At 37.7% G+C, this 12,151-nt stretch overlaps 1 protein-coding gene across 1 annotated transcript in view; it reads left to right on the top strand.

Moving 5' to 3' along the window:
- The first annotated feature begins 215 nt into the window (after positions 1–215).
- Positions 216–12,151, top strand: part of LOC105205582 (small conductance calcium-activated potassium channel protein) — a 154,917-nt gene continuing 142,981 nt past the window's right edge. Inside the window, exon 1 of the mRNA XM_039456594.1 lies at positions 216–9,952. Within this exon, the coding sequence (XP_039312528.1) occupies positions 9,767–9,952 (186 nt within the window). The 5' untranslated portion in view covers positions 216–9,766. The remainder of the gene's footprint in view (positions 9,953–12,151) is intronic.

Raw genomic sequence — 12,151 nt, 5'->3', positions numbered from 1 at the left:
GTCAAATTTTTTTTTAATGGAAACTCGCACACAATTTGCACAATTTCGCCTTTTCTGGGACACACTACGCATCAGCCTCGTTCTATTTTTTTCCTGGCCGCATAATTTGCTTAGTTTCTGAGTGAAAATCCTCTTTTGGGTGAGAGAAGCAAACCAAAATTTTCGTCGTCATTAAACGAGATTTGCGTCGTATGAGAAAGGAAGGGTGAAGGGCGGGGGGGGTGAGGTCGAGGGTGACGGGAGCGGGTTCTCGCGACATTGTTAGTTTAATTATGTCTTCTTGGCGCATGGAAACGCGCCTGCGGACTAAGGCAGACCGTAGACGTTTTTGGCCGATGGCCAACCAGAATACGTTCTGATGCATGCCATGGAGATACGCCGCGACGAGAACCCCTTGACATTTTCCGCGGGTTGTGTGTATAATCGCTGGGAAATACGGAGCCAGCCAATATCATATGCATACGCGATACCTATGTGTTGTACAAAGCGATGCGTGTGATACTGTTGTATACAACTTCCAATCAAACAAAAACATGTTGTTCAATCAACGTTGTAGCAGTATTGATATTCGCAAATATTTGAAAATCTAAATCGCTCATACGTAAAATATATCTATCGTCGTCGTTTATTTTTATGTCGGTATATCGTTCATAAATATTTATTTTCGAGTTATACAAGGGTTCTAAAATCGCTCGCGCTCAAGGTCCATTGTTCCTTGATGAGGTGCTTCAAAACTGAACGGGTCGTCAATTTTAATGCAAAATTACGGTGGATTATCACGCGAAAGGATTAAGGAGGGAATATTGGCGAAAAAAACATTCAAAAACGTCAGGAAATATTGTATTTGGGACAGCTGTTCGTATAACGTCGCTTTACCTTTGCATTCCGATTAGATTCTGATTCGTGCAATCAAATGCATACGTTTTTTCGCCGTTCGCTGTCATGTTTTTAATTACAATAAATTTGAACGTGTTGGCGGCAATTTCTTTTTTTTTCGTACATTGCGAAAATCGAATTTACGCTCGTTTTATTCGCGTTTCTCTGCGACTTTTCGCATAGCGATTTTCACGTTTTCGACTTCTTTCTCTACTCCATATATCATTGCTTTAATATAAAACTGTTCGCATTGCCAGATGTAGACGTTTTAATCTAGTTATGTGAAAATGCACCAGAGTTTGTTATTCATTTTGTTTCCTTGACACGTATTTCGGTTGTATTTTTTTTTAGGTTGTTTTTTTAGAAATTGACGATCATGAAATTTTTGTCCTAGAATCTTCGACTCGTTTACAGTTACGTGATATCTTTCGGAGACAAACATTTTAGGTACATAAATATTATTAATATAACATAAACAAAAATAAATATTATCGGAGTATTATCAAATGCCGACTAATTAGACATTTTATTCAATATTCGGTTGTAAATTAATATAAAATTTTTAATTAATCTATAGATTGTAATTGGCTATTTGAGACAATAATTGTTTATTATTTAGAAAATTCAAATATTCTAGAAATCAAAATTCTTTCGAAACTAATCCTTCTTCAGCTGACAATAAAATGTTGGCAATGCATATTTTTTATTCAACATGAAATAAAATCGCAAACTGTAACTTTTTTTTATGAATAATCTTTTCCAACTATATGCTTCAAAATTATGACTTGGAAATGTAAAGATGACAGCAAGCACCTTCAGGCGGGCACGTGCGAGATTCATATCTGCAGTTCGCAGTGAACATTACGGTCGGCGCGTACGTGTCGGAACGTGTAACGCCGCACAATTTTCAGAATTTTCTATCTTTTGCTTAACGACCGGAAAAAAAAGATATCTCCAAAGTGTCCAGCGTGGCGCGCGAAATTTTTGCTGACTATAATAAAGCCGGTACTTACGCGATTACACACGATTACTGGTTGCTTAGTTGCGTTTAGATCCGTGTATCACGCCATCACAAATTACCTTAATTGTTTGAGCAGACACTTAATTTACCTCCAGATCCATGGGCAAACTTTATTTCACGCCGGTACGAGCTCGTAAAGATAATCGCTTGCGCGTAAAAAGTAACTTTTTTAATTGAACGGCGGAATTTAATCTTTTGGACAGTTTTCGTTAATCGCAAAGAACTTTTTGATGTGGTACTAAATTTGTTATAATAATTATACATTAGCTTTAGTAGTTATTCCAAATTTTTTTAGTAGCTTAACTCTGCTGTTAGGGTTCTATTGTAAAAAAAGTATTTTATTTCTCTTGATAATAATCTGGTAATTACACTTGCTAATGTAAGATTTCTTTTCTATAAAAATTTCTATAAAAATTCATTTTTTAATTCTTTAAGCTTTTTGATTGTGTTAATCCAAACAATATAATAGGTTCCAGGAAAAAAGCTTTTATGTACAATTATATGTGAAATTTGTCCATATATATCAAAATGTATATAATTGTATATAATTATATATAATTATGTACATTTATATATAATTATATACAATTATATACATTTTAATATATATGGACAAATTTCACATATAATTATATATAAAAATTTTTTCCCGGCTTGTTACTTAAGTTTGTTCGGTTTATTTACCTTCTTTTTAACAAAACAGTATTCGTTGAGAATTATGTATCAGCCTAATAATATAGAAGATTTGAACGGAACAGCAGGTTTAATATTTATTCCAAGACACCAACAAAATTGTTGTGCAATCCAGTTGCAAAAATATATGATATAGAAAATCCTTCGTGCAAATTGCTGAGCCTCCCAGCAGAGAAATCGATTGATCGCAAATTAATCGACGGAGTAGCGAATGAACAAGACAGCGATTCACGAATTAATCTTCATTAATTAATCATTGAGCGACCGCACCGTTTGGAACATACGCAAGCGCGACGAGGGGCACGATTTGTTCTGAGAGTAGCATGAGAAACTTCAGCATCGGTTTTCTATCTGTCTCGGAAACGTGCTCCTCTCATTATGCGGGATTAAGCACAAAGGATCTGGCCGCGAGTTGCCCCAGCGGGATCTGAACCTAAATCTTTCATTGCGCGTTCCGCATATATTAGCTCTCGCGAAACTTTTAATTTCGCACCCGTCCCGTAAGGATAATAGCTAGCATTTGCATAAGGATAACTTTCAGCCGTTTCGCGTTCCGAACCATTCCGCGAGATCACCGACGTGAAGATAGCCACGTGTCCTTAATCGACGGAAAAATCCTGTCCGAGATTGCGGGACGTAAGATGAATTTTGTTTCCGGGGGAAACCGGGAGAACCGGGCGAATTTAAATTATAAATTACCTTTCTCTTTAATCAGCGGCAACTCATCGTTCTGACTTAAAGATCGGCGATCTGAGAGCACGAACGCTAATTGGAAGTTGATCGAATCGATTTACGTGCGATTATCTAGTTTATTACCTCACGTGTAGCTTGCGCTTACATCACAGTCATTAATCTGGATTAATTTGGTTGGCGTTCGTGACGATCTACTGTATCCCTATAACCAGGCCTTCTCTCTCGAGACGCGTTACGTGCGAAGGACGCGAACGAAGAAATATTACGGTCGGAACCCTCGATAGAATTTGCGGGCTACCCCATTTACTCGCGTCTGAGTGCTAAATTGACGCGCTACTTTTCCCTTCTTCGGGGGATCGCTTTCGAATTGCAGCGGCCATCGCGGTGAGAGAGTTGGCGTTCTAGCCAGCACTTGTTTTACGTACTCGCCCTCAACTTCGTCGATCACTCGATTGGTCCTCGATTGGTTCGCGGAAGATCCTCTTTTTCGCTCGCGTAGAAAACTTCTCGTACGTTTTCGCAACTTCGCGACGAATTATCTGAACTTGGTCGCGAGGACGGCGAGTGGACGGTCGGTAATTAGCAAGGCGCGGCTAATTAAGCGAAGGGAAACTTAATCAATGTCTCGGTTTCTTCGCTGCGGACACGGTTATTACGCGCATTAATTCTGCGCACCTCGCGGTAAACCGTCGGCAAATGGAGAAGAGTTAGTAGTAATTTTTCATCGCCGGGCATATTGCGAATATTAATAGTGACAGAGATAGAACGTCTCCGAGATCATTTGTACAAAGCGGGAGATTAATTATTTATTTAGAATTGGGAACGCTTTTGTGCGGAATTATTAGCGAAACGCAAATTAAATTACATTAAAATTGCTCACTGCAATAAGGATTATCCTTACGGATTCGATTTTGATCGCCCGCAAAAACGTATATATATATAATTGGACGTCGAGTTTTCTTTCATGTTCAAAATCGATCGCTCAACCTTTCAGCTCCAAAAAAAGCCAACCAAATTGTGATGAAAATGTGATTCGGTTCCCCACGGTAAGGGTATCAACCTTAGAAAAAAACCCACAGAATAATCCCTCGCGAACGTGATCTGATTCTTTACATTGTTGTTTCCGAGTGTGAAATAAGGATATATTACTGTTAATCTTCATTCTATGCTATTTCTTTTCTTAAAGACAACGTGACAATTTAGTCTTAAAATAACACTTCTGTAGTAACATTCTCAAATATCAAGAATCATTAATGTAAGTTATTAATTTTATTCAGTCGATTTAAAATCAAAATTACGAATAACAAGTGATCAGAACCCTTTATCGTTGATGTGTAAATGTAAATGGAAATTTAGTAATGATATTTCTAATCTTTAACAAGTGTTTTTATTAATACATTATTATTCAACAAACATGTCATATTAAATTTGCTGAATTAGAGAACCAGATTTTTTGTAGCTAATTCTATTCTAAATCGCATTATTAATTTCACTTAGTCGATTTAAAATCAAAATTACAAATAAGAAGTAGCCAAAATTCTTTATTATTTGTGTAAATTAAATTTACATAATTTTAGGAATTTTTAATTTTGCAAGGCTTTTTATTAAAACATAGTTTATTTATTATATATAAAATTAAAATTTATAAAGTTAATAGGTGATTAGACTTTTGGTAGCTAATTCTAAGTAAATCATTAAATATAAATATATTATTATTAATTTTATTTAATCGATTTAAAATCAAAATTACAAATAAAAAATAATCAAAATTCTTTATAATTGCCTATATAAATTGAATTTTAGCAATTTTAATATGCCTATTCTAATTTTTGAATAAGAGTTCTTATTAATACATTGTTTATTCAATTAAACATAATGCTAAAACGAAGTTAGGTGACTAGATTTTTCTGTAGCTATTCCAAATAAATCTGATAAATCTATTCTAAATAAATAAAAATTAAATATATTTGGTTTAAAATAAAAATTACAAATAAAAGTGATCAAAATTGTCTATGTAACTTTTAATAATTTTAGTATTTTTTTAACCTTTGAGCAAGAGCTTCTATTAACATTTTGTTTATTCAACAAAATATGTAATATTGAATATTACAGAATAAGATTGAATAAATAGATTTTTTATGGCAAATTCAATTCTGAATAAATCACATTAATTTTATTCAGTCGATTTTAAATCACATAAAAGATTACCAGATTTTTTGTAGTTAATTCTATTCCAAATAAATTGTATTATTAATTTTATTCAGTCAATTTAAAATCAAAGTAGAATAAGAAGTGGCCAAAATTCTTTATTGTCTAAGTAAATTAAATTTTAACAATTTCAATAATTTTTAATTTTGCAAGGGCTTTTATCAAAACATTGTTCATTTATTATATATAAAATTAGAATTAGTCATAATTCTAATTTTAATATCCATTTTTAATATTCATGTAAATAAAGTTTTAGCAACATGGATTTCTAATCTTTTAACAAAACTTTTTTTATCAACGCATTATTTATTCAACAAAATACGTAATACTAAATTTGCAAAGTCGAGTAAATAGATTCTTTCTGATGGAAATTCGATTCTAAGAAGGTTTCTAGTTTGAAGAAAAATACGTTGGTTTTACGGTGACTTCTCCTGTATACAACTAAGTTCTCGCGTTTCCACACTGTTACAGTTGATGGGTTTAATTCAAAACCAAATTTGCTCTTCCGGCATTCAAAGAGTTAATCGCCGACCGTTCGTCTCACGCACGAGCGGCGGCTCAGCCGACGCGGAAATGGCGTACCGTCGATAAGATTAGAGGCGCCAATCCGTTAATCTGTCGTTATCCAGCGTCTCCGGATCCGGCATCGTAAATCTGCGCGGGTGGCGAAATCCCAGGTCTCCGCAAAAGTATTTCTCACCCTCGACTTCTTCGCGTGGATCAATCGGTTTGCCGTTTCCGGGACGATCTCTTCGACGTTGCATCCGTACATTATCCACTCTCTTTCTCTCTCTCTCTAGTTTTTTCTCTCTGCCTTTCTTTCTCTATCTCTTTCTCATTTTCTTCCCTTTAACCTCATCGAGCGTCTCCGAGTGCTCTCCTCAGCGTTCGTCGTTCGTTTCATTCCCCGTACCAAGCAAACAACCGAATCTTTAGTCTAGCCCAATCTTTAGTCTAGCAACCCCTTAGGCCTTAGGTTTACACGAATTCAGCGGAGAGGCAAATCCGATGTGAAGATCACTCGTTCGCTCCTCGAAGCGAGCAGCCGGTTAGGATTAGCGTATACTTGAGAGCGTTAGCATCCGGGAAATACAAGGCGGACGCGATGAAACAATCCTTCAAGTTTGACAGAGATTAAGAGCGATGGTAAGAGTCTCGAGGGTACGCCTAGTCCGGGCCGAACAAATATTGATGGTAACCGGGACGAACTTCTCAGACAAATCGAGACCTGCCGAGACTTGCTCACGATCATCTCGCGAATGTCCGTTCGAACGAGTCAAGTGGAACGGGGAAAGTAGGGGAAGGCTTTTCGCTCTCGAGATATCGGCGTAACGAGGAAAGGTCGAGCGTACATCCCCGGTGGTACGAGAGCTTTCTATTCGCTTGCTCGCCCGGCAGCTTGTCTCCTACTTAACTCGCTCGTTGACTACGAACGAGCGGGTGCTCGCGTATAGCAGCCAGCCCGCGGCTACTGGCCTGGAACATACGGGAAGACAACAACGAGTTCATCCGCATGCGTGTAAACCAATATCCTTCCAGGATATTCTCACTACGCCGGCTATGTCGCTGCAGCGAAACGGATGACTTCCTGTGACGCGATAAATCATAATAAGTGCTCGCGCAGTGGCGAACAATTGATGTAATCTGAGAGTCATGTGCGAAATGTCTAATATCTACGCTCAGAGAAAACAAAATGGTTCTTGCGATTATAGTGCGGCTACTTTGAGACACTCGAGTTTCCGTAATTAAATTTATAAAGTCACGTAAACAAAAATATTACTGGGAATCATCAAAACGCAATCGTGACAATAAATAAGAAATTTTATTATTTGCCGTAACGGTATAGAAATTATTAAATGACCTACGTTGACATTAGTCGAATGTTAATATTATTTTATTAGTTTTATAAACTATTGATGAAGTATGTGAATATATAAATGATAAAGTGAAACGTATAGCAGAGCAATTATAATATACAAACCGGTATTCACGGTCGGTTCTTATCTTTAAGACTCTCTTAAGTACAGTCTCAAGATGTTATGAAACAATCACAGAGTTGTATTAGCATGTTAAAACATTGCTTAAGACGTTCTTGAAATAAGAAACGACTATGAATACTGATCATAGACTTCTCTGTCTTGTGCAATAAATGTGAAAATTACATTTTTTTACTTGAAAACATTTAACATTTTTTTTTCAGAAATAAGTTTTATGCAATAATTATACGTTATATACTTTTTCTATTAATGACATTAGTTAATAACGTTTTTTTTATCAGCAACTGCTACATTTCATTAATATTTTTTCTATGTATTGAACTGTATTTACTATAAACAGTTAACATTAAATTTTCTACGATAATAGTTTATCATTTTTCATAATTCGTTTGTTTTTCTTTATAATAAATAAAATGTCATTTCTATTTCTCTTCTATTTAATTTCTCTAATTGCTAGTTCTACTTTTTTCTCTGAGCGTAAGAGCGATACTTAATTACACTTGTAGTGTTTGCGATTTATTGACATTTAATGATAACTACACAAAACAAATAATGAAATATTATTAGTTTAATCAAAAATAATCTTGTTAATTCAATATTACTGTTAGTGAAGCAAATACGTTGCTTGTTTCAATAAAATTTTATATATTCATTAACCGTATTCTATTTATTATGATATTTTAGGGGATATTATCAGTATTTATATATTATGTAATATTTTGCGGCATTATCAGTACGATAAAAAGCTTTTAAAAATGAAAAATTATTATGGAAGAGAAATTTTACATTAATAAACAAAATCCTAAAAAAAATATCAGAAAAAACTTTTAAGTAAAATATTAGTAAGAAAATAAAATACATTTTGAATCAAACATGTTCAAACGTAACAATACGGTTAATATTGTTATTGAATTTACAAAATTATTTTTAATTAGACTAATGCGCGCTTAATCAATACAACATTATCCTCTTTCCGCATACATTTCTTCAAATCAAGTGCGTTAAATTAAAAAGTTGCAGTATTAGAATTTTATAATAAAAGTTTCAAACGGAGAGTCTCTTCGATGCTTCGATTTCACTTATTAGCGACATACCACGTGGAAGTTCAAAGTTTGGAAAATCTTAAACAAGATGCCACCATACAGTTTCGTTCGCCAATTGCTGCACTTTCGTCTCGTTAGCGTTTGTCACTTTGTAGGTAACGCGCAAACACTCGAACTTGCCTCTCTGCTGATCTCGGATAGACCAACCACTTTTAGTTTAGCAGTAGCGCCGAGCTAGCAGTCGGCGTAGATGACGAGCGCTTGTTTAGGGACGACGGGGGTAGAAAGCCGCGCGGGCGTTAGGACGAACTTGTGAGATACAGAGGGAGATAAGAAGAGATATTTCGCGTGCCGTGAGAGAGGGATCGTCACCTGTCTGTTATATTTCTGGGCTGGTTGCACCAACGTTGGTTACCGCTAACTGCGGTCGGCTAAATCTCGCCTCGATCTGTCTGCGTTATACCGAGAATAATCCAAGCAGCGCAAAATGGGTGACGAGAATTTAAAGCTTATATCTTGAAAGTCAATTTCATTAGAGCTAGTTTTAATACAGATGGTTACCCTAACTTTCTTCGTTTATGACGGAAATGGAATTTGAATTTTCTTTCGTTAGTAACCGCTGACGATACGAATCTGTCAATCTCTGAGCTTTATTTAGCATCAACTCTGATTAAGTATTCTCTTTTGTTATCGTAATTGTTGCTGCAGTCCAATAAGAAACTTACTGACTGAGTTTACAATTTTACAAACAAGATTAGGTGTAGCTAGCCATTACGACTAATTGTATCAATTACTAAGATTAGCCAAGTTTCCTTTGTCTGTGTTGTAGTTAGGAAGGGAAAATCTGGAAAGGAATCAGAGAAACTTGAAAGAAAAATCAGAATTAATCATATAGGGTCGTTCCTGCTGGGTCTAACGACGTTATCCCGAGTTTACCAGAGTTGATACGTAGGACAGTAGGTCTCCAGTCGTCATAGTAAAGCCTCATGGCACGAGAGAGAACCGACCGAAGTTAGTTAATCCGCGGTGCAACTGTTGGTGCAACCGATCCCGTGTCCGTCCACGACCACGTGTTACTGTCTAACGCTATATTGCACTTGTGCTGTCTGTCACGTCGTCCACGTGCACCGCGAATCGTTCGCGACATAGGAAGTCGGTATGTTTATTAACTACGTTGTTATATCGGCATAACGCCCACCCAGTTCCCGTGGTGGTGCAAGTCGTCCTCGTCGACGATGGCGGCTGGGGCGCCCTCCTCCATGGCCGCGGCGCCCGGCCCAGCATCCGCCGGCGCCGCTTCCGGCACCCAGGGCGGCCAGGGCGTCGTACTATGTCCACGTACGCTGTCGCAGGTGCGACGGTCACGACTACGCCGGGCCCTCACCGAGGCGACCGCCGAGACCGTCAACTACGTCAAGACGGTGGGAGATGACGATTTTTCGCTATCAAGACCTATTATGCGCGTATACCGGGTGTTCCAGACTTCAAAACACGCCCCCTCGTCAAAACACGTATTTTTACTCACGGCGCGGAATTGACGTCTCGTTAAGAGAGACCCCGTTTCGCCGTTATTCCAAATTTGCGCATTAATTAATAAAAATGTTTCGACCCTCTTTTTGCTCGTTTATTTACGCTCGTGACAAAGCTTGTCTTCGTCATCATTCCATTTAACTGCCCCGTCATTTGTATTAATTTGAATACATACATAATGATACGCGGTTGTGAGGGAAGCACGCGATCTCTGGGATACCCTGTATGCGAATATGCCTTGCATAACGTATGCACATGCACGCACAATGCCATTGTATACTGGCGATGGTATTAGCGGGAACGTTCGACGGGAATGTTTGACACGACCCGCTATAGACATGTTAAATAACGACGTCTGGTAGAAATGGTCCAATGCCTATGCTTCTGCGCGAGCTTCCCTTTTATGGTCTTTCACGCCAGACGCCGTAATTTTCATTTATACATGCACGTAAAACCGGTGATGAGAACCGTCACTGACACGGTACAATTCGCAACGTATGAAAACAAAATTTCATCGAAACAGACGTACGAACGCCGTACGCGAAATTTGGGAAAGGCAATTGTTGTCCAATCTATCCAATCATAACGGTATATTGTTAGTGATCGAGAGCACGTGTTGTGAGTCAATATTTCTTTTTCCTCCCTCCTCCCGAACACATTTCCGTAATTGAAATACACTCGACGTTTGAAAATTTTTAGCGACGCTGTTTAAGCGACAAATAATCCCGCCGCGAAAAGTGTTTGATCGCCGAAGAAAAGTTAAACATATTTAATCCCAAGTTGAAAAAAAAAAAACGGAACGCGGCTATTTCTGAAGTTTATCCCCCGTCCAAAAGCACCGAGAGAATATATTTAGTTTATATCTGAAAGTACATATTACGTTATCATACATAAATAGCAGAGAAATGTACCTTTAAATATTCCAACACGCGAATGCTTACATAGACGCATAAAAATGCTAAAGCCACGTAAAAAATGAAGGCGCTCGCAATAAAATCTCGAGAGTTTTCGCGAGCTCGGTTCGCGTTAAGGAAAGTGCATCTGGCAAATATTGATCGTAACAATCTGCGCTTTACGTCGCTGCACTTCTCGTGCACGAGACGCATTCCCGTAGTAAACGGCGAAACAGACGAGACAGGAAATAAAATAAAATTCTCCCTCGAGCGTACACGAGTGGCGAACGCCGGCCGTATGTATGTATGCGGTCGGTCGCGGAAATCTCGTCCTCGCGCGTCGGCTCTTGGCGTAGAACGGTTTCGGTAGCCAAGAACGCGAGTTGTCGGAAAAGATTGCTCGACCGAGCGTCACGCAAAAACTTTCGCGAGTTTCATTCCGCGCGACGCATACACAATTTACAAAATCCGCTTCCATCCCTTTTCCTTCACGGACGCCGACAGACTTTCCTTAATATCACAAAAATTTTAAAGCTGGCGCAAGCACCGAGCTCGACGCTCTACTTTGGAATATCTCGCACGTAATAAAATGATATATATATATATATATTTTTTTTGTTCCTTGTAAATAATAAAAATCGTTTTGAGCGGAAAATTGCGTACAAAAATCAATCTATTGCAAGGATTGTTTTTAAGGATCGATTCCCTCAATCAATTTCCGTTTAAATATTATATTCGCGGTACTTGTTGCATGCAATTATTTAAATAAAGTAACAATTTTTTGTTATCACGCGAATTTTTGTATTTTAGATAAAATAAAATCGATACTGATTCTCGCGTCCAACCAAACGTAAAAAAATGGCGCCGACACCGAGCTTGGAGTCGATCCAACGATGTTAAATTCCCAAATACTGCGCTCATCGATTGTTACGTGTAACTCTGATTGTACACGTAGTTCTTTGATTTTTATCCGCGGAATATAAAAACGCTTTCCGATATCTCTGACCTAGCGTTACCGCCGTAAATATTTCAACGCCAGCTTTCCGCGCGCGTGAGTAACATTTCGCGCCCGCAATCGCTTTTAGTATTTCGGTCAAAATCTACAGCTCAGCAGATTTATTATGCTATATTTTTGAATTTCTCGCGCGTAAATTTTTCTTATGGCATTCTGTCTCTCCCCAGGGTAACATCGCGTTC

This window comes from Solenopsis invicta, chromosome 13 (genome assembly GCF_016802725.1).
Source record: "Solenopsis invicta isolate M01_SB chromosome 13, UNIL_Sinv_3.0, whole genome shotgun sequence".
Classification (NCBI taxonomy): Eukaryota; Metazoa; Arthropoda; class Insecta; order Hymenoptera; family Formicidae; genus Solenopsis; species Solenopsis invicta.
This window is presented reverse-complemented; position numbering and strand designations above follow the sequence as displayed.